Below are 23,698 nucleotides of genomic sequence, written 5' to 3'. Positions count from 1 at the left end.
GAATTTTATGCCCTATTGTGTTTGCCGCTGTTTACTGGTTTATTGGCGTCCTTTTGGCTTTGCTGAAGAGTACACTATGATTCCTTGTGGTTTGTCCTATGTGACTGACCTCATTTTGTCATTGCACAAAGCATTATTGACTCTGTCGAAACTATATTCATTGCTGTGTTCATTTAGCATGCATTCTGACATCTTCCATTTCATTTTTAGGCCTTTTTAAGAGCAGGCTATTTTTATCTGTATACTGTATATTGCGACAATGTTTGTTTTAGTTTTCTAACAATACTGAATGTTGATCTGCTCATCTGGAGTTTGTGTATGGATTTCATTTGATGATGGTGGTGTGGGCTTTGATTTGTCTTTGAGCTGGAAATTGTTTTTTTATTTTCTGAAGCCATTTGGAAAAATTGGCCTATGCTTTTTCTTTTAAGCTGTGTGCTCTAGTGCAAGACAAGTTTTACCATACTGATCCGCAGTGTCCGTTTTTTACTTTTGCCCGACTGGTTCCCTTGCATCACAAAATGTCCTTAATTTTAAAATGAGTATAGTCTGGTGTGATACCTTTCATTGTTGTCATGATCAGCTCTCACACTCGTTGCTGTTCGATGATCTCATCACCATGGGCCCAGGGATGGACTTCTTCTGTGCCATCCATGGTGTTAGAAAAGCTGGTCACCTTAAACCTCTTTCAGAGCAGCGCATTGAGAATTTCGGTCACGATAGTTTCTTCCCTTTCCCCCCCTGGTTTCTTGTCCCAAAATTGGGGATGCGGGTGTTGCAAAAGTAAATGAGATATGCTTTAACTGCACTTAAGACCGAGTAGTGTGCAGTTTTCTATGTGCTTCTACTCGTATAATTGCACTCTTGGAGATGGTGGAAGCAGGACATCATGCTGGCCATATTAGCAACATTCGTGGGCAGCTGTAAACTGGGCGTTTTTACCAGTAGCCATGCTCTGAATATTTTTTCCTGTGCTCAGTACAATGGCTACAAAAAGGTTTAATAGGAAAATAATGGCTCTATCAATGTTTTGTGTCATTAAGCATGACTGAGACTCGTTAGTTTTTAAGCCTCTGCTGGCAGACTTGAACTGACCTTCCCATGAAATCAGAAATTATGCAAGTTTGTCAATGCAATGGCTGTTGGCTAGGTTCTAATCGGTCTTTAAATTTATAGGCAATTGTCTATTTTTTGTGGGTGTAGGTATAGTAATCTGCATGCAGAGTTAAAAGTCAATGATGTTGCTTTGGTACTCGCTTCTTCTCAGTCTCGTCCTACTGAATTTGCGCAACCTGGTAAAGCTGTTTTCGATAGTGTATTCAGTATTCATTGTGTCATCCTCATGACACCACATGATCTGTTGCACATGTAATCTTTTGTCTTAGTGAATGTTATCTGGTTTTCACATGCAGGCTTGAGCTCCGAGGATCACAAACATGGTGTACCTTCTGGACAGAACTCATCAGGTTGGTGTCTACAGTTTTTCTCCATATATGCTTTCGTGAAGGTTGTCTTTTGACCATCAGCGTGAATGATACGGAAGCTTCAGTCTGCAGAACTCTGCTAAGTGACAATATTGGCCTTCGATATCCTGGAAAGTTGTGTTCTTTGAAATATCAACTTTTTACCGAACTGTCACCGCTGTGAGTTCTGTGCGATGATGTTAAAACTTCACAGCATTTGACGCCTCCTCAGGCTGTTAGCCTTTAACCTTGGCCCTCTCTTCAACAATGTCTGAGAGGCAAATAAAGCAAAAGAAATGGTGTTGTCTTATGTGCTAAGCATCACTAATTGCCATTCATATAGCTATTAAAAGCACCTGGGTGGATTTTCCACAGTGTCTGTCGTGTGTCGGGACGTTGCCCCACGTGTACCCCTGTGGTTTGCATTCCTGTGATGCACCCTCCCACAGCCGGTCTCAAGGAGGGGAGTGCCATGTGACCCTCCCTAGTTAGTTACCTTAACTAACAAGAGAGGGTGCCTGCGTTGCACTGAAATGAGCACCACAGATTGCGTGGTTGCTGCGCTCACGCAGGAGAGCACTCTCTCTTGGGCTAGGCAATTTGTCGCAAATGTTGGTTTCCACGCGGCGATCCACTCTCCACTAGTGCAGGGAGGCCTTGTGATGGTGTTGCATATTCATAGCATGCCCGCAGAACGCCGCACCAGGGAAGCAGCCGCACAGCCAGTAGAACCAGAAAAATGAACGTTTATTCAAAAGTGTAGGACGTATTTATAAGCAGCCGAGTGGCCGGAAGATAGGAAGGAGCACGTGTACATAGTGATAGCTCGAAGCTATGAAGGATCGCCAGATAAGGCGATAAAAGGTGCGCGCACATCGGAAACACACGTGAAGATGCCACATTCCTTCCTCCTCAGAAATGAAAGCGCTGCACTGGCTTGCGTTCTCTTGTCGAGCGTCTTAGCGCTTGCTGGGCGACACCCGTATTCAACGGGGCCACCGGAATATCTGGTGCTGGAAAATGTGGAGAATCGTTGCCATTTGGGATGCGCCGCGCATTGGTGTCTTCATCCGGGCTCACAGTTTCTGGATGCTGTAGTTGTGTTGCTTCGTCTGGCTCACTGGGATGTGTGGTGGTTGTAGCTACTGCCGGGGTAACCCCTGGCGCTTCTTGCCGCGGGCGGACCTGGTCTACGTGCCGCTGGACGACTCCGTCCGATGTTTCCACTGTCACCATTCTCGATCCAGACGTCGCCTTCACATGGCCGGGTGTCCACTTGCTCCCCGCACCGTAATTGCGGGCATATACCTCACTTCCAGGTAGTGGCAGCCAGTCATCGTTGCTCTCTTTTGGTCCCGCAAGGGCTGGAGGAAAACATGTGTCCAAGCGTGAGCGTGTTTGATAGCCCAAAAGCAGCTCTGCTGGGGATTTACCCGACTTTTGCAGAGTCCTCCGGTAGTTAAAAAGCAACCGTGCTAGGTTCTCTTCCAGGTTCCCTTTACTCATCTTTCGGAGGCCATTTTTCACAGTTCGCACGGCCCTTTCCGCCGCACCATTAGACTGGGGATGGTATGGAGTGCATCGAAGGTGCACAATGTTGTTGTTTGCCATGAACGACGCGAAGTCTTCACTGGTAAACTGGGTACCGTTGTCAGAAACGACTGTGCGAGGTATTCCAAACCTGCTGAAAATGTCACGCAGACCGTTAATTGTAGTCTGCGTTGAAGCATGCGCCAAAGGCAGTGCTTCGAGCCACTTGGTATGTGCGTCGACTACTACGAGTATCAGTTTTCCGCAGATCGGACCCGCGTAGTCAATGTGAATACGGGACCACCTTTCGCCTGTTTCAGGCCAGTTAACGACGGGGGCCGCGGCTGGCATCGGCAGATTTTGCACACAGTGCTGGCACTGAGCAGACACCTCTTCAATGTTTCTGTCGAGGCCTGGCCACCAGAACAGAGAACGTGCGACGGATTTCATTGCCGGTGAACCCTGGTGCGTTTCGTGTAGGATATGCAGCACACGCTCCCTAGCTTCGGTCGGTATTATGACCCTATTACCCCAGTACACCAGTTCATGTGCTACGGATAGTTCTAGTTTACGGTCAAAAAACGGCAGCACAGCCCGGGTCATTCCGTTTGTGTTCCTGGGCCACCCATGTAGTATGTACCGTTTGACCTCGACCAGGACAGGGTCAGAAGACGTCAATGCCTTTAGCTCACGCGTTGTTACGACGCCATTGTTCAGCTGGTTCAGCGACAGCACATATTCGGGCGGCTCACCGTCGTCGCCAGATTCCGGAGACCGCTGCGGAAGTCGGCTCAGGGCGTCCGCATTCAGCATCTGTCGTCCTGGTGCGTACTGTAACCGGTATCGGTAGGCCCCCAGGTGAAGCGCCCACCGTTGTATCCGTGCGGCGGCCATTGTGGGCGTTTGCTTGTCTGATCTCAGCAGGCCGAGCAGTGGCTGATGGTCAGTCACCAAGGTAAATTCCCGACCTAGAAGGTAGTCACGGAATTTCGTGACGCCGAATACCAGAGCCAGTGCCTCTCGCTCGAGCTGTGAATACTTGCGCTCCGCCTGGGTCAATGTTCGCGAATTGGCCTGTGAATGTTAACCAGTCGTGTGAAACAAGACAGCTCCCACACCGTACGGAGATGCATCACATTCAAGCTTAAGTTCCTTCGAAGGGTCGAAATGAACGAGAACCTTGGCTGTTTTAAGGCTTTCCTTGGCACGTTCAAACGCGAGCTCTTGAGGCTGTTTCCATTGCCAACGTGCATTTTTTTCAAGCAGCTGATACAATGGACCAAGTGTGGTTGACATGTTCGGCAGAAACCTCATGTAAAACGTAACCATACCCAAAAACGCACGTAGCTCGCTGACATTACAGGGGCTCGGCACCTGCATGATAGCGTCAAGGTTTTTCTCTGTCGGATGAAGCCCATCACGATCGATGCGATGACCAAGATAAGTTACCGCTGGGCTACGCAACTTGCACTTATCGATCCTTAGCTTTACACCGCACTCTCGGAAGCGCTCTAAGACGCTTTTGAGCCTCTCACCGCTGTCACTCGCTCTCTCGGAAATGAGCACATCGTCAAGATAAGCCTGCGCTCCTGGAAGGCCAGCCAAAACCTCATCCATTTTTCTTTGGAATATTGCGGGTGCAGAGGCTATCCCGAAAGGAAGCCTATTGTAGCAAAATAGCCCTTTTGGCGTATTAATGACGCAAACTTTCTTCGCGTTATCGTCTAAAGCCACTTGACTGTATGCATCCCGTAAATCCAGAGTGCTGAAATAGTCCCCATCATGAAGTTGGGCAAACATATCCTCAATGATTGGCAATGGGTACTGCTCTGTTGCACACGCTGGATTTACCGTGGCCTTGAAATCTCCGCAGATTCTTACTGCACCGTCTTTCTTAAGCACTGTGACTATGGGCGTTGCCCATTCAGAATGAGCCACCGGGGACAGTACGCCCAGAGAAACTAAACGGTCTAGTTCAAGTGACACTCGCTCGCGTAACGCGTATGGAATGGGTCTGGCCTTACAGAACTTGGGTACGGCGCCTTCCTTCAGGTGCAAGCTGGCTGGAGGACCCTTGATTAGCCCCAGTTCCTCGGAGAACACGTCGTGGTAGTCATGGAATATGTTGTTCACGCTGGCTTCGCTTGCTTCTTTTGTTGACACGGAGTCCTCGACAAACCGAACCACCGGAACGCCTGCTCTGTTCAGCTGCTGGATTAAATCACGACCACAGAGGCTTGGTCCCGCACAGTCCAACACGGTCAGCGCACACTTTACTGTCGCCCCTTTATGGCAAACCTGGAGCGCAAGCTCCCCAACTATTGGAAGGCGTCCTGTGTAGGACGATAAATTCAGGCTGGACGGTTTGAGTTTCGGCCATTGCTCGCGATGCTTATCGTACAGCTGACGCGGAATGACACAAACGGGCGACCCAGTATCGACTTCCATGCTAAGCTGCACGCCTCCCCAGGCAAATGTTCGGCGGATAGGTGGTTCCAGACAGTTTTTTCGTTGAGATACCAAAGTCCAAATGTGGGCGGCATCGTGTTCCTCGTCTACTGAGTTTTCCGTCCCTGAAAGGGCGTTAGTTTGCGCCGTCCTTGCCGTGCATTGTCCCCGAGCGCCGTGGCTTCGACATTTCCTTGCGAGGTGACCACGTCGTCCACAGCGGTAACAACGGGCGTTAGACCAGGAGCAACCTGCGTCATTATATTTTGTACTACCACACCTTGCGCATTCTTGATGCTCAGCAGCCCTCCTCTCATCTGGCCGAATTCCCGTCTGATACGCCCGTACTTTTAACACGGGTGTCGTTGTACCGGGTGTCGTTGTCGGTCTAAACATGCGTTCCACGCCACTATCCGCAGCCTCAGCTGCAAGGACCATCGTCTCAGCGTCTTGAAGCGTTAAGTCCTGCTTTGCCAGTAGCTGCTTCTGTAGGGCACTTGACCGTATACCACACACAATGCGATCTCGTAGCATGCGATCCAAAGCACTGCCAAAATTGCAATTGTCAGCTATTCGGCGAATCTCTACCAGGAATTCATTAATCGGCTCTCCCTCCGCTTGACGACGACTGAAGAACTTGAAGCTTTCGGTGATTTCGTGTCTCTTCGGACTGTAGTGCTCACTTAGTACTTCGACGACTTCTGCATACGTCAACGCATTTGGTTTTCGCGGGGCAACCTTTCCTGCCAGCACTTGAATCGTATGCGTATTTAACGCGGCAACCAGCAATGCTCTTTTCTTAGACCTGTCTTCAATCACATTCGCTTCGAAGTATGCTTCCACTTTAACAAGGTACGGTTGCCACTTATCTTTGCCTTCTTCGAAGTCCGGAAGGTGGTGAGCCATGCTGGCCTTGGTTTCTCGGTTCTCTGTGGGTTCCTGTTCAATGTCGACTTTCACTGCATGGGCAGTGTTCATCCTCGTCGCCACTGTTGCATTATTCATAGCATGCCCGCAGAACGCCGCACCAGGGAAGCAGCCGCACAGCCAGTAGAACCAGAAAAATGAACGTTTATTCAAAAGTGTAGGACGTATTTATAAGCAGCCGAGTGGCCGGAAGATAGGAAGGAGCACGTGTACATAGTGATAGCTCGAAGCTATGAAGGATCGCCAGATAAGGCGATAAAAGGTGCGCGCACATCGGAAACACACGTGAAGATGCCACAGATGGAAACATTCTCCCGCCAGCTCGTTCCTTCTTGTTTTGTAACTTTTCTTATTCGGATTCGGTCATTTCGGAATTTCTTCATTTATGCAATATTCTTTCATTTCTCAATCAAAGCAGAAACATCAAGGATGAAAATGGCACGCATTGGAACTCTTGGCGTTTCGTGCCTCTGTGTTTGACACACCACATTTATTCTGAATCTTGTGCTGTATGACCTCGAATCTGCGAATGCTTGCTTACGTAATTCGATGTAACTTCAGCACTTCACACTCTTCCTTTGTCTCCTGGTTGGCGCTGTGTGAAGACTGTAGCTCTGTAAAACCTGTCCTGTATGGTGTGGTGAATTTTACATTCTATTGTATTCGCTGTTCACTGGTTTATTGGCGTCCTTTTGGCTTTGCTGAAGAGTACACTATGATTCCTTGTGGTTTGTCATAAGTGACTGACCTCATTTTGTCATTCTACAAAGCATTTTTGACTGTCAAAACTATATTCATTGCTGTGTATATCTGCACATCTGGAATTCATTATGTACAGATTTCATTTCATGATGGTGGTATGAGCTTTGATTTGTTATTGAGCTGGAAATTGTTTTATTATAATGCGAAGCCATTTAAAAAGTTGGCCTATGTTTTTGTTAAGCTGTGTGCTCTTTTGCTATACACTATTGCACAATGCAGCACCAGTTTTACCAGATTTACTGACCCACAGTGTTCGCTTTTTAGTTTTGCCTGACTGGTTCCCTTGCATCACAAAATGTCCGTAAAACGAGTGTAGCGCTAGCTGTGATTTCTGCTCAGAATAATGCAACAACTGATGACACGCCGCACCTTTACTCGTTTCTCGCCACATTCACTCTCCCTGCAATGGTGGCCTAGTCATTGGAGCGTGCATCTCGCACGTAGGATGTGCTGGGTTGGAATCCCTGTGCCACTGGGTACCCACCTGTGTTACGATACGCAAGCTTTCCCCCTGGCTTCTGCTGAATGGAGTGCCTGGAAATGGGTATTCGACCCTCCCACTTGCGTTGACGAAAGTGCCTTATACCACACTGCTCTTTGACCAAAGCGGCCCTTGCGTCATAAAATTTCATCGCTGTCATCACCAGCTCTCTCGCTCATTGCTGTTCGATGATGTCACCTCATCATCATTTTCCGAGGGATGGATTTCTTCCGTGAAATCCATGGCGTTGGAAAAGCTGGTCACCTTAAACATTTTTCAGAGCAGAGCATTGTGAAACGTGGTCACAACAGTTTCTTCCTTTTTTCAAAAACCCCCTGGTTTCTTGTCAAAATTGGAGATTCGGGTGCCAAACTTGTAAATATGGTATGCTCGCACTGCACTTCAGAAAGAGTAGTGTGCAGTTTTATATGTGCTTCTACTCCATTAATTGCACTCTTGAGACGCTGGAGGCGGACCAGCATGTTGGGCATATCTGCAGCATTTGTGGGCAGCTGTAGCCAGGGTATTTTTACCAGTTATCATCCACCGAAAGTTCTTTTACTGTGCACAGTAGAACTGCCATAAAGTTTTAATAAAAAAATGATGGCTGTACCAATGTTTTTTGCAGTGAATGATACTCATTAGTTCTTAAGCCTGTGTAGGCAGACTTTTACTGTCTGTCCCATGAAGCCAGAAATGGTGCAAGTTCATTCTTCAATGCAATGGTTGTCGGCTCGATTCCAGTAGGCCTATAAATTTGTAGGCAATTGTCAGTTTTTTGTGAGCATAAGTATAGTATTTATCTTCATTCAGAACTAAAATGAATGTTTGCTTTTCAACACACTTCTTTTCCAGCTCGACCTACACAACCTGGAAAAGTTTTTCTGTGCCATTGTGTTCCATATTCACCGTGTCATGCACAGAACACCACATGAGCTTAGTGTCTTAGTATATGTAATGTGGTTTTCACATGCAGGCTTGTGCTCCGGGGACCACAAACATGCTGTACCTTCTGGACACCACTCACCAGGTTAGAATCTACACTTTTTATCCATATATGCTTTCCTGAAGGTTGTCTTTCAAAGAACAGTTTCTAGGATACGGAAGCTTTAGTTTACTGAACTGTGGTGAAGTATGGTGATATGTGTCTTCGATATTCTGTAAATTTGTTTTCTGTGATATGTGAACTATACTCACCGAACTAGGACCTATATGGGTTCTGTTCATTGATGCAAGAAATTGTACAGGGCACCAAGGCTTCCTTAGGCCTCTAGCCTCGACCTACCTACACAGACCAAATAAAAAAAAAATGCCATTGGGCTAAGGTAAGCTTAGAGCTACTTGTCTAGCTATTGACCCTTTCCAGTCGAGTGTATTTTTTCCAGTGAATACTACACCGGTCAGCATTATGGTCTTTCTGGCCCATAGCAAAGAAAGTGACTGCCACATCAAGATTTGGTTATAGGCACATATTTAAACCATTTTTGTTCAGCTTTGGTAGGGTTTCACCCGTGCTTGTTTAGAGTGTGGTACCTCGCAGGTGGAGGCCAGGCTTCCTCTCGCCAATCTTAAAAAAAAACACCATCTCCCGTCTGCCTCCTTTTATCGTTCTCTCACTGCATACAGCTCGCAATCCTTGTCGCAGGGTGCACATAGTTTTCTTTGTCACTAAAGTCGTCGTCTTTTCTACAAACTTATTTGACAACTGTCAATAACATTCACCTACTGGAATGGAAGTCATGCCGTTATATTTTGGCGCCATTTATTGCCTTTAAATCCATGTCATCAATGAAATAATTTTGCATCAGTGTGGGGAGCTATCCTCAGAAGGAAGGCCAAATAGTTAATTTGCAGGCTACAATAATTATAAACAAATGGTGCAAAATTTTTCATACGGAAATAGCAGGCAAAACTGTGTGTCAAGCCATGGCCTGAACTGACCGGACGTGGAATTTTAAGCTGTCAGGCACAGTGCGGCAGATGACCAGAAAGGGTTAAGCCCACTTAGGTGGTCTTTGGGTGGTGTCTGTCATGATGCCAGTTTATGTAAGCGCAAGGGTCAAATGCAGCGACTTGGGATGGATTACAATGGCTGCCATATTTGTCTTTCAGCAGTGACGACATTTCTTGCAGTTTAAATGTTTTTTTTGCCTGCGTGCAGAATTGACTGTAGAGACATCTTGTTTCAGGTCTCAGTTAACTCTTTAAGGCTGATCTGTTGAACAAAACTTTTGATAGACATCAACAGCTTTTGATGAGTGTGTCTGCTGCATTCAACATTTCTTCCTAACTCCAAGTGAACTGTGGATTGTTGGTTCTCGCTGTTTTTTTAAATTACTCTGCCTGTGTAACACAGGTTCAGTCGTGACACAGAGCGACCATGGCGCACCTGCTGTGGAAGATTCAACCAGTGAAAGGCACCCTGTGAGCCACTGCATGGAATCTACTCCTAGTATGGGTAACCGCCGGGGTAATCCCACAGGAAATAAGCTGCACAAATGCACCCACTGCAGCAAGGGATTCAAAAGAAGAGACCATCTAGTGCGGCATCTACGAGTCCATACAGGTGACCGCCCATACCGCTGTAACAACTGTGGAAAGAGCTTTTCACTAAATTTCACCTTAAAGGTACACGAGCGCACTCACACAGGTGACCGCCCATACCATTGTGACCACTGCGGTAGCAGCTTTGCACAGAGAAACAGCCTGGTGGCACACATCCGTACCCACACGGGTGAAAAGCCGTTTCAGTGCCAGCTATGCCCCATGGCTTTTGCGGTACGTTCAGACCTTGCAAGGCATATTAGATCCCATAAGGGCATAAAGCCCTTCCAATGTGACTTGTGCCAAAAAAGATTCTCTCAGAGCCATAATTTGAACCTCCACAAGAACACTATTCACAAAAAATAGCAATGGTCCGTGATTCCCCTGGTACAAATGTTTTGCTAACTGCCAGTATGTGTACAAGCTAACAATATTCTAGCTGACTACCACATGAAAGGTGCTGGTAGCTATCCCTCATCATTAATTACATTTGCAAGCTTTGTTCGTTTTGACAAACTTCTCAGAAAATGACATTTTTTGTGTCATTAGACTACACACCCGCTCTGAATCATTCCTAAAGACGGATAGGAAGCCTGCTATGCTTATAAACTTGCGTGAATGGAAGTAAAATCACGATCACACATCAATGCCATCACTTCTTGTTGGGCTGAGACTGTCAAAAACATTGTACTCAGTATTATTCACTGGCGCTAGTTGTCACCCTGCCTCAATAAAAAGATTTGGGGAAGTGAAAGGTCGTATAACAATTCATTTTATTAGTGCAGTCTTAGTGAGATAATTTTTCTGACCCTAATTATAAATTCACTTATTAATATCACTGAACCTGTAAAGTTTGTCTGGCAATAAAGGAGAACTTTTTCTTGTGTAAATCTTTGTCTTTATTCCAGCAGTGTTAGTGGCGGGATTGAATAGTGACAAATAGGGGTCCAACATCAAAATGATGTGTCTTGTGTTATTTTGCAGGCTTTAAGAGTTCTTTGTTCCTTGGAACGAAAGCCAATAAAAGAGTTCACTAACACCTGCATCATCATTTCTCAGAGCACTGTCTCCACTGAATGGAAATGGCATAATATTTATGGAGCATTGTTTCGAAGCGATTTTTAATATATTTTGTCTGTCAGAATAGCAACTGTTTGTGACCATTTCACATTCTGCTACCTTCTATGTTGTGTTGGTGTTACTTGAAAAAGCCTTATCGATTTACATGAGGTGTTCATGATAACATGCTGCAAGGTTCATGGCTGCTGAAACAAAAAATACTGTGATTAGTGCCTATGAAAAACATTTTAATCTTATAGTGTATTTTAAAGTTCGTAATTGGGTCCATTGTATGAAATTTCTTAGTGCCCATTAGTATCTTATTGAAGTTTCCATTACAAAATGTACATTCTGTGGAGTGAAAGGTCACACTACAATTTATGCCGGCTGCTGCAGTCAATTTTCAATGCAGACGAAATTCTAGAGGCCCCTGTAATGTCAGTACATGTTATGAAACACCAGGTGGTCAAAATTTCCGGATCCCTTTAATACGCCGTCCCTCATTGCCCGAGTCTTTTGGGGCCATTAATCCCTCATAAGCTAATCTAAACTAGCTACAAAGCCAACTCTGTACACACACTTCCCTCTCCTTGATTGCATAAAAAGCAAATCAGGTGCTTTTGAGTTGTGCTGGCTCACGATTTCATGACATCCGAAAGGGCTCGTGAGGAGCGTCATTAAGGTGATGGTTCTCACTTACAGGGATCCCATTTGCTGTTTTAAAATTGCGTGGACAAGTGAGGAATCACTTCTGACTCTGCAGAATGGACCAGTGGCTATTTTTCAGCCTACACACCACAACATTGAGATGCTTCGTCACTATAGGTGATGCTGAGTGAGTGCTCACACGCATACCACTGCATCCCTTACCCAGCAGAACCACAGGAGAGGGATCTCGCTGCTAGCCTCGAACCACCATGGTAGTTGGATGTGAAATGTACTGCGGTGTAATGGTGCACAATTCTGGCACAGTTTCGTTACCCGGTGTGCAACACCATGTTGTGGGACATGTTTTACCGTTGGTCTAAAGTCGACAAGCAGATGAGACGAGAGTGCGGGCACAGTTTTGGACTGGATGTGCATTGTTGTATGTTAACGTGACAGCAGTGTGATGAGGTGCACTCGTGCGTCACAGTTCGTTGTTCGGCTGCACGTGCAGAAGCTGGCATTGCCCTGTCTAGTGCACTTCTGTGCAGTTCAGAGCTGTATTGTTGCAGTGAATCATGGATCTGCTCACATGGACTGGAAGGCTTTGTGTTGGTTGATCATGGCAATGCTGGCAGACACTGGAAATATAGTCGCTGTTTTTATGCTACAGGTGTGGAAAAAAGTACACTATCTGAGCAGATACAATCTATCAAGAAATCACTAAAGCAATAAATGTTAAGAAAACAGTACAAAGTTATTGTCTTAGAGTTATTTTTCATGTGGGCTGGTCACATTTTGACACTAGGAGGCTTGGCCCTCCTGCACAGTTCTGTTGGTGTACCTTCTCACGTATCGCGTGTGACGAGAATAAGATGTCCAACCACCCCTTATCGAACAATAACAGCACATAAGCCTGAAGTTTTTGTTTTATCGATAATGTGATGCATGCTTAACGCCCACACCCACAGCACTCGTCTCGTCGCCTTCACAGCTTTTCTAGCACAAGCTCCGCAATCTCTTTGTACATTAATATGTGGGAAAGCTCACTTGCTGACTTTCACATGGGGTTCCAATCGGACGGGGGGGGGTGAGATCAGGTGTCACTGGCAGTGCAAAGACATTCTTACGTTTGTATTCTGCCGCATCTACATCAAGTGTTCCAGCGCATTGTCTGTATTTTATTATGTAAGGCTTTGGCTCGGGCTTGTCTTCTACTCTCATGGTGTTTGGGGTGCATGTGTTTGGGGAGTGGCTTTGATTAGTAGGGCCGTCCTATAGTCACGGGGCAAGTCTACTTTATTGTCTTTATTCGTAGGTTGAAAGTTAATATCAAGCCTGGTAAGAATACTCCTGCCAGTTCTGGAATTGGCTAATCTCGCTGTTTGAGCCATTAAATGGGCTTCTTTCAGTTCATTGTAGGTGTTCTGTATTCCTATCCTCATAAGCCTTTTAGTTGAGGCATTTAGTTGGAGTCTTAATTCAGCTTTGTAGGCCTGCTGTATCATGCTATCCAATTTGTCCTTTCTGCTTTTGCAAATTTGAGATAAGATGTCACATAGGGTATCCTGCTTAGCGCAACGGCCTGCACTAGTCGGCATAAATCTCTTTCCCTCACCCCTTGTCTTCGATCAGCTATGGGGTGGATTAATCGCGCCGTCGCTTCTATCGTGCGTTTTAGCTTAGTGAGTGTGTCATTATTCTTTCCATTTGTTTGTAAATACAACTCCAGGATTCTGATGGTTTGTACCTATTTGACGGATCGTCCATTGAGATAGATATTTTTTTGCAGGGGGTAAGTCGTAGTTCTCCTAGCTCTTCGTTTATGTTGTATCACAAGGAGTTCAGATTTTTTCTCTGAACAAGTGAGGCCGAACTGCCATGCGTATGCCTCAATGATGTCCATTGCTTCTTGGAGTGTGTCGTCTATGTAGCCTTCGCATCCTTTGGTTACCCAAAGCGAGATGTCATCTGCACTGCATAGGACGTGTGATGTAGGTCTGGGATTTGTGGCAATTTGGAGGGAATTTTGATGAGGGAGAGGTTAAAAAGGAAAGGGGACAGGACGGAGCCCTGTGGTGTTCCTTTGCTTCCAAGTGTGATTGGGGCAGACTCTATTGTTCTCACCATTATCACTGTTGTTTTGTTAGTGAGGAAGGATCAGATTCCAGTTGTATGTCCTTTCTCTGGGGTTGATTTCTGACAAGTTTGTCGATATGGCTTTGCGGGTGATGTTGTAGAAAGCTAAACCCAACATTTCTTTCGTTCCCGTTCCCTCGTCAGCTTCAATTATGTCCTTGTTAAGCTGCAAGAGTATGTCCTGGGTAGATAGTTGGGTCCTGAGTCCTAATATTGCTTCAGGTAGGAGGTTCATGTCCTCCGCATAGTTTTGGAGCCTGTTGATGATGACATGCTCCATTAATTTGCCTAGGCATAATGTTAATGAAGTTGGGCGTAGATTCTCAGTGCTGAATTTCTCACCCGCTTTAGGAATAAAAGGGATTTTCGCATTTCCACTCTTGTAATATGTGCCTGCATGCCAGTATTTGTTCATAAGGTCTGTAACTGCCGCGATCGACGTTGTGTCTAAGTTCCTGAGAGTCTTATTTGTTACTTTGTGTGGTCCTGCCACAAATTTTGTCCGTCTGCGTCTTTAAGATCTGTGTCTGCATTTGGATTAGGAGTCCCCGGTAGTCTGGTTGTATGGTACCCTCATCTGTGTTTAGAGAGTGTTCTGCTAGCTCTTTGATTATGTCTTCAGTTGTACCCTCATATTTATGTATGAGTCTGTACAGTCAACTTTGTTGCACGGTACGTGTTTGTTCTGGGTCAAGCAGGTGTCTTAGAAGATGCCATATGTCTTCTTTTTTGCGAGCTGTCCACTGATGCTTTCACATATTCGGTTCCATTGTTGTGTTTGGAGTAAATGTATGTTCCTCAATTCGCATCTCGATTCCAGTGATCTTTTTGCGGGGTCGCTTGTTGTGTTTTTGCTTCTTACAGAGTTTGTGGGGCCCTTTTTGTGCCTGCCACAGGTGTAAAAGTTTTGAGTCTGCATATCCACTTTCTCAACTGGCACCACATCTCTAATGGAGCTGTCATCCTTATTCAGGCAGATAACCCATGCAGTCAAGGTTAGAGATATCTCCTTTGGAGCTATTTTGTTGCGAAGTTCCCTGAACATGTCCCAATCCGTGGTTCATATTTCTTTAGCTTTGTTTTTTAGTTTTCTCGTGGGGAAGGTGATGCTATGGAGGAAGTAATCGCTACCAAGATTTTTCCCGGTGTTACCCACTTTACGTCCTTGACGTTTTTAGAGAGGGATAAGTCAGGAGATGTGTCTACACATACACTGTTACCCATGCGTGTGTGGTCGCTCGGGTTGTTTAGCGTTGTGAGCCCTAGTGATTGGATGATTTGCCACAGCAGGTTACCTTTCGGAGTTGCTTTGGTATCCCAGGTGGAAATTTGCAAGTGGGACCACTTAAAGTGGGTCATTGGACAGGGACCACTTGAGCAAATGGGACCACTTGAGCAAACGGAACCATTAAAAAAATTTTGAAATTTTAAGTAGAACCATGAAATTCGATATTTCAGATGATTCCAACTGGGTTTTGAAATTGGTTCCAATTGTGCCTTTGCGTATTATTAAGGAGCAAAAGGAAAACTGATTTGTGAGGACTGCAGGGTGGCGTTGAGCTTGGTGCCAACATTTTCACAGGAGAATTGAAACTGAGAATCGCATATACTGTCATGGAAATCAAGACACATACACAAGCATACATCGCACAGAAGAAAGACATACTATAGTCAGACATTAATAACACTGCCTTGTGTGTACACATCCCCAGAACACTTTTTTCCTTCTATATATATATATATATATACCCTCCTTGTGAGACTCCCATACTGGGGCCAGTGGCGCTTGCCTGTTGAGCGCAGTTATTTCATATAATTTCGACCACAGTGGTTGAGCAAATGAAGAATACAATTCAGTAGGTTAAGCTGCTGACCTCTCTATTTAAGAATCTCTTATAGTTCGGCCTTGTTTGTTTAATATGCAAATGTTCACATGGATCATGGTTGCACTTGATGCCCAGCTGTGGCCACTTTCAGTCTGGTGGTCGCACTTTGAAAACCACTTGCTTTTGAATGGCACCACTTGAAAGCAAATGAGACCATTTGTGAAAAACCACTTGCTTAAATGGCACCACTTGAAAGCAAGTGGGACCATTTGTGAAAAAAACTTGCTTTCAAATGGTGCCACTTGAAAGCAAGTGGGACCATTCGCAAAACCACCAGCTTTCATGTGGGACCGCTTGAAAGCAAATGGGACCATTTGTAAAACCACTTGCTTTGAAGTCGCACCACTTGAATACAAGTAGGTCCATCTCAAATCCCACTTCATATTTTCACCTGGGATATCCCCAGGCTGACTGTTGAGAGTTGAAGTCTTCATATAATTATTAGTTAAGCTCTAGCAGCCAGCTTTATTGTGTTTATCAACAACTGCGGGAGTCCGGTGCCTTTGCTTCTGGGCGGATGAAAAGATTGGTGTCCCCTTTTTGCCTTGGTACTATCTCAAGTAGGGTGTGATCTTCTCCCGATTCGTTTATAAAATGTTGAATCGCGGTGATATTTCTATGCACGAGCGTGGCTGTGAAGGAGCCGGTTGCGTTACTAGTGTAATAATAGGGTGGCAGTATCCTGGAAGTGTAGCCCAGCCGCTAGCTTCTTGCAATCACGTCTGGGGTTGTAACAGACGGTGTTTGTGGGATATGGAGCTGCAAGTGGGCCCGATTACGGTGGGAACCACTGCAGTTTCATTCCCAAATTTCAAATTTTTGGCGTAGGGCCATTCTGATATAAAATTAAAGCATTGCGCTAAATTGCCCTGGTAGCACAAAATGTTGCAGCAACATTGCAGCAATGTTTCACTGCAACGTTGCTACAACGTGGATAATGTCCTCTTGAAATCACATTCAGGTAACGTTAGCATGCAACATCACAACAACGTTGCTGCCACATTTCAACAATGTTGCTGCATCATTGCTGAAACGTTTAAGCAACGTTATGTAATGTTTCAGGAAACATAAAACAACATTCCAGTAACATACAATATACGCACGCATGCTGCGTGCACACCTTGAAGATTGTGCTCCTGCTGTTCATAGCTTGACCAGCCAGCAGCTTGTGAGAACGGCAGTGCTTAAACAGACAAACAAATGTGCAGAGTGACTAGTAGGACTTTTGCTTGACCTCGGAACTAATGGAGATATTTCTGGCCCGTAATCGGCAATGCTGCATCCTGCACGAGTCCCTGCTGAGTGTAGCCCAAGTTCTGCAAAGTATAAAAAAAGTTGCACTTAAAACAATAGGAAATCTGACGGAGAATACCTGCAAGAACAAAAATGTTCTACTAGCTTTTGTATGCAATCATATATACCACAGACATGTTTTGACAGAAACATGCCATGAAGAGTGCGAAACATGGAACTTAGATGTTCTTTGCAGTGCAGTGCTATGACTGCAGAGAAGTCATGGTAAAATGAATTTGTGTCCGCAACCAAAGCACGGTATAGCTGAGAGTCGGCACTGCAGATGGTTCATATGGACACCTTGTTCTGTTTGTTTTTGAACCTTCTGTTGTCCCAGGAGCATATCTGTAAATAATACTGTGCATAAAAAGAGAAAAACATGAGCAGGGAGGGATATTCTATAGAATTACTAGTTCACAATACCACCATGCAGCCGCTGTCATAACTGTTCCACAGGTGCTGTCCAGACTAAGGTCTGCTGTCGGCCAAGTTGAATGTCACAGTACGTGCTGACAGTTGTGCTCATAAAGCACAATACACTCAAAAGGCATCTTGCACTTGCAGCAGCTGCATCTCTCCACATATTTGGCAAAGCACTGAGGTGAACGACTTATGCAGAAACAGTTTCTCACCTTTGCTTAATCCTTGATGGGGCATAGCGTAGTCAATCAGCTCCATATGAGTGCACCTTCTCTGTGACTCTCGCAAACTTTTTCTTTGCTTCCACTGAAAAGTTCAAAACCAAGAATGCAGAAGGTTGTGTGATCAGCCATTGCAGCAAATGATATACAAAACCTATTCTACAATTAGAGAGAATTGCGAGCCATGACAAATTTTGAAGAATTCAGTAGAAAGTTTGAAACGGACAAGTAATTAAATAACTAATTACTGGAATGTAATGGGTCTAAGGGCATTACACTTCATCTTTACTCTAAATTATTTTGATCTTTTTATTGCCATTTGTGCACATTCTTTGCCTGTATATGGAAAAGCAGACTAGTCGAGGGAGAAAAAAGTGTCTATTTCCCCAGCGACCAGGAGAAATTTGTCCTAAAAATTACAAAGCACCTGCCTCTGATTGGCTAGATAAAACCATGTGACAGTTTACCAAAATTGATCTTGATATTCTCATGGCCGTCTTTCAAGAGAGAGAGAATGCTCATGATCTACCTTCCATGCTAACGCAAATAGCAATTTTCATCAACAGAAACTTGACTGCTCATTGGGTTGCAAGTGCTGCGAATAGGGAACAGAGCAATAGGAATTTAAGGCATCCTTTCGAGATAGTCCATGTGAGCCAAACCAGCAATCGTGTCGTGGAATGACGAAGACAATGGGTGAGGTGCGTTTCCGCCGTCAATGCAAAGAGTCATGGGAAAATCGTCTGCTAGCTACTTCCGGTTCCAAATTGCTCAACTGATTGCATGCATCGCCCTATTCACCGCGTAAGTTAACATCGTTTATGCGATAAATAACTCTTGGTACTATTCACTGATTGCAGTGAAGCATCGAAAGAGAAGCCCGTACTACATATCTGCATGACCTGAGCGCAGAAATGGACAATCTAGAGAGGTAAGAGTATTTTTTCATGGTTGATATATGCCGGCCGCCTTAGTCCACGTCTGTTGTGCATATGCGCTGAGGGTGATTTCGTGTGCGTTTCGACATGTTTAGCGCATAAGTCATTATACAGCCGTTTTTTGCCGCACTTTGGTAAACTGCAATCTGTGCAGCTGATTAGACAATGCTCGTATTTTCCTGACAGCGTGTAGAGCCGCCAGTGTGCTAGCAGACAACCCATATATGCCACTGCGCGAGGCACGCGTCTCAGCACATCACATGGTGCAGTAATAAATCGCCTTGTCGCCTTTTTGTTATTCTAGATGAAGTGCAGGCGGCATTTCATGTGAGAACACTCAGGAACACGCCGCAAAGGAGAGTAGAGGCGTTAGATTATATATGCCACACTGTGTTGTACGGAGCTGCTTGAATAAAATGAAATGGCTTGCCCGCGTGTTGTGGAGCAGAAATATTTTATCGAGTACTTACTGCTTCAGTGATCCGTTGGAAATACGTTGCATGAAGTCAAGGTCACCACGTTACTTACTTCAATCGCATGTGTGATTAGCCCTGCGCTGCGCAACGTACCATATTAGAGCTAAAAGTGTGTTAGGTACCAGGCTCCTTTCGTCACCCTAAAATCACAACTGCAGCAGGCTACAAGGCGAATCAACTTGCAGACTGCTCATGAGGCGAAGTTGAATTTCTCTTTCGATGCTTCAGTGCAATCAGTGACTAGTACCAAGAGTTATTTATCGCATAAACGATGTCAACTTACGCGGTGAATAGGGCGATGCATGCAATCAGTTGAGCAATTTGGAACCGGAAGTAGCTAGCAGACGATTTTCCCATGACTCTTTGCGTTGACAGCGGAAACGCACCTCACCTATAAAGACCAAAAAGAAAGAAACGAAGATGGGAAGCAAAACACATTATTAGCAGGTTGTCTGCGAGCTCGAGACTTGAGCCCGTCGCGCGACAAGAAGACCACAACGGCACTTCAGAGCACTTTTTGTCGCACTAGAACAATTTATTAGTAATTGCTTCCGCTTCCAGCTCTCTCCAGCTACATTGATATTTTAAGCTTTATACCTCGAACTTCTCAGTAGCGAATAAGAGCCGTCAAAAAATAGGGGAGTACTCTTAATTTGTATCTGTTCATTGGTTAAAGCCATATCAGTCCGGTACATCACACGTCAGCGGCCAAAATGAACTGTAACAAGTAACCAGTCAAGAAATTCTCCGGGCTGCATGTGGAATGGACACCGCCAGAATGCTTCAACCACAGTCTAAAAAATGCTACGGGGTTTAGACTAAGCATCTTTCACCTCAGGCCTTTCCAAGGCATATCTGTCTGATGTTTCCGCTGTGTTGTCGGCTACGGTGCTGACCACGCTTGTGCGCAGCAGGCACACTCGCGTCGCGGTCGGCGCTCTTGAAGATTTCGGGCACACCACATTCAACGTTCCAAGACATTCACCCTTGTAGCATAGTGCCCTTCCGGATGCGAGACGGCACTGAGGCAAGGATTATCTTTTTCTTTATCTCAAGGTCGGCATTTCCAAAGTAACAGTGCCGAGGGAGCCATCTGACTCACGCATGGAGCCATCTGAGCCATGCGTAAAACACATAAGGGGACTTACTGTGTTTTTCGCCGATATTATGATGAGGCACTTTTTTGCGTGCATCCGCCGTAGTGTTGCATCCTACAAAAATGATCTCGAGTCCCTCAGCCCACTTGGACCAGTCGTGACCGGTACAGCTGAGGTCAGTTGCTCGCAGACCGCCACGTTCGCGCTTCGTTGTTTCCGCTCGATGTCGGCGAGGATTGGCGCGATGCACTAATCGCTTGTTTCCACTTACACAAGCGACGAGCGACGCCGTCGCGCGAAGCAAAATACCCGTGTCGCTTGTCGTGTCGCTCGGATCTGCACTCACAGAAAATTTCGCTCGTCGCCCGGAAGTTGCCAATGCGATTAGCCAATAGCTAATCTGGCAGCGTGCACTTGCTTGGATGCACTTGGATGTACTTGCTTGGTTGTGCAGTCATTACTGCAGCCTTTGCTACTTTTCAAGAGCACTATGCATATTTTTAAGAGGCACCACATCATTTACAAATTTTGATAATTGGCTCTTTGTGATCATACAGGTGGTTTACAACATGGACTTTAAGAGAGATTTTGAAACTCACATGATAATTCCAGTACATCAAACCTTCAGTTCTGTGCAATTCAGGGATACACTGCATGTGCTGGCTGAAATGTCACACAGAGCAAAGTGTGCAGTTGGTGCAAAACTGCTAACAAAAAATGCACCTTTGTGTACACTTTCTGCAGGCTTTGTGTTTTTATATAGTTGTGTATGCTGGCTGACGGTCAGCTTAACAGAGGATATGTTTTATGCTTTTTATATGACAGTGTTACAAATGTGTCTGTGATGCAAATTATGCAGTGTTGACAATATATATTAAAACTGAGCAGTTCGAACTGTCATTGCAAAAATTGCAGCTAACAGTTATGCATTTACATTTGTTAGTGCTTGGTTAGGCATGACACTCGTGGAAATCTTCATTAGCGGCATGCTTATGCAGTGTTGACAATATATATAAAAACTGAGCAGTTATATTGCAACAGTTCCAACTGGTTTGGTTTATGGGGTTTAACGTCCCAGACGCCGTAGTGGAGGGCTCCGGAAATTTCGACCACCTGGGGTTCTTTAACGTGCACTGACATCGCACAGTACACGGGCCTCGAATTTCTCCTCCAAAGAAATTCAGGCGCCGCGGCCGGGATCGAACCCGCGTCTTTCGGGCCAGCAGCCGAGCACCATAGCCACTGAGCCACCGCGGCGGCCTAACAGTTCCAACTGTCGTTGCAAAAATTGCAGCTAACAGTTTAAGCACATTCATTTACATTTATTAGTGCTTGGCTAGGCATGACACTCGCGCAAATCTTCATTAGCGGCATGCGAATTTGTCGGCTTGCTATTCATGCCAGTTTATGCAAATCCGTGTGAACCTGTGCACGAAATAAAATACTGCGCTTGTGACTCAGTGCCCTGATGTTATTTTTTTTATAAGCGAACCATGCGACCGACTTTTACGGATTTAAAAGTACAGAACGCACTATCACGCATATCGCAGAATACAAAGGCACTCATTGCAGCTGCGTGTGTTGTTCTCGCTTGGGCGAGCGCGGCTTCGGCCGCTTATCTGTTTTTCGAGCAGCGTCCGCTCCGGCGGACGCAGTTGTTGCTGCGACGCGCGTTTTTCCTTTCCTCTCTCTCTTTCCTCTGATCTTTTAACTCTCCTCTATCTGCATGTGACAGCGGTGGTGGCTTGGCTCGAGCCAGTAGCAGGCCCGTGCAATTTCCTTTTCATCCTTCTCTCAGTCACAACAACAACAACAGCGTCTGTCGTCATCCACACAACATGATACGATGAATGAGCCGGTAGGCCGGGAAACGGGACACAAACTGCTCCGTTTAAAGAAAGAACAGCGCGAAGAAACATGTTACATACGAAAAAACGACACACACACTCGTCGTATGTGTTTCTTCGCGCTGTTCTTTCTTTAAAAGCATTACCAACTAGCCCGGAACCTTGCTCTTCTAAACTGCTCGGGCGGGATAGAAACGTTGACGCCTTGCTCCATTCCGTGTTTTCTCCCAGCTGTAAAAACGTCGACTGGAAGTGTAAAAACCACTGCAACAGGAGAATCCTACAAAAATAAAGAGTACCACATTCTGCGACAGAACAAAGAGCCACAGAACCAATTTTTATCTAGCGCGAAGGAGTTGCGTTAGAATCGGATGTTAATTCAGCACAAATCCTTGACTCCTGCCGTTGTTATCTGCTGTCGTAACGCTTTCTGCATCTGTGAAAAAACAAAACGTGCTAGAATCCCCTCAGAAGGCATATTGCGGCCCGCTAACCAAAAAGCTTGCAGTAACGTGAAAAAATAAAATATACGCGTCTCGAGCAAATATGTGTCTGAGTTAGCGTACTACGACCATCATGCATACACCGAAGTCATTACAAAGCAAACATTTGTATCGCAGGAAAATTTCTCAGAATGATAAAATAAACAACATGCATACATCTGCGGCTGTCTGCGAACTGGCACGGGTCATGCGTCCACTCGAAATTTCGTGCTGGTAAGCAGCTTTGTTTCTGAGAATGCGCATTGTAAAACCTGCTCAAGGCAGTAATTTCAACGAAAGCGCTTGTGTAATCGGTCGTTTGTTTAGACGACAAAATAATCCGATAATTTTGTGGCAAGAATTAATTGCACAGCAGAGAGCTATTTAATTGCTTGTGCTGCTCAAAGCAGAGAAGCGAGGTTGTGAGAACGCATTTGTGCTTATTCGAGCAAAATTCCGCGCTCTTAATACGAACAAAAAGGAATTGGTCAAAATTCATATGTCATTCATGTTTATGTCATTCGGAGTATCAGGAGAGACCGCCAACAGTTTGAAGTAACCCTATAAAACGTATTAAAAGCGATAAAATGCGAGAATCAGCCTTCCCAACGGCCCTGTTACGTGCACTGGATAATGAACGAATTTCCAACATGGCGCCTCGTCTTCTCCCTGCCTGCCGGACTACCGCCATGGAGGTAAAAAAACTAGGAGGGAGTGCGCTCAGCCTCTGCAAGCCATCCTCCTCTGACGCCGCTGCCGAGGGCCCTTTTGCGCACTGACTCATGGGAAATAGGCCCTCCTCCACAGTTACCAGACTGCCAGCCAGCGGTGCTTTTTAGTGAACGTCCGTGCTCCGAAGTAGCGCAGCGCAGCGCTTTGGCGGAATGCGTACCGAGCTCGAGGTTGTCTGCAGGCTCCGCGTCTCTGTTGATTACACTCTTGAGTTTTTGGGTGCACTGTAGAAAACTGCGGGTAAACTTTTCATCAAAGGGTGCGGCCGCGACCTCGTCACTGTTCAACTGTGGTTCATAAAGAGAATG

General features: G+C 45.5%; 2 protein-coding genes across 2 annotated transcripts in view; one reads left to right on the top strand and one right to left on the bottom strand.

Annotated features, from left to right (window-relative positions):
- Window positions 1-23,698, top strand: part of LOC149329978 (uncharacterized) — a 143,257-nt gene that overhangs the window by 76,630 nt on the left and 42,929 nt on the right. The gene's annotated exons all lie outside the window — the stretch shown is intronic.
- LOC149329980 (uncharacterized) lies at window positions 2,261-3,982 on the bottom strand. The gene is made up of 2 exons (XM_089560707.1): window positions 3,746-3,982; window positions 2,261-2,827 (listed from the first exon to the last, which is right to left on the bottom strand). Exons 1-2 carry the CDS (start codon window positions 3,885-3,887, stop codon window positions 2,376-2,378), a joined length of 594 nt encoding a protein of 197 aa, XP_089416833.1. The 5' UTR covers window positions 3,888-3,982; the 3' UTR covers window positions 2,261-2,375.

Source organism: Amblyomma mixtum, chromosome 9 (genome assembly GCF_055824585.1).
Source record: "Amblyomma mixtum isolate Tamu chromosome 9, ASM5582458v1, whole genome shotgun sequence".
Classification (NCBI taxonomy): domain Eukaryota; kingdom Metazoa; phylum Arthropoda; class Arachnida; order Ixodida; family Ixodidae; genus Amblyomma; species Amblyomma mixtum.
Note: the sequence above shows the minus strand (reverse complement) of the source record. Positions and strands in the feature narration are given on the sequence as shown.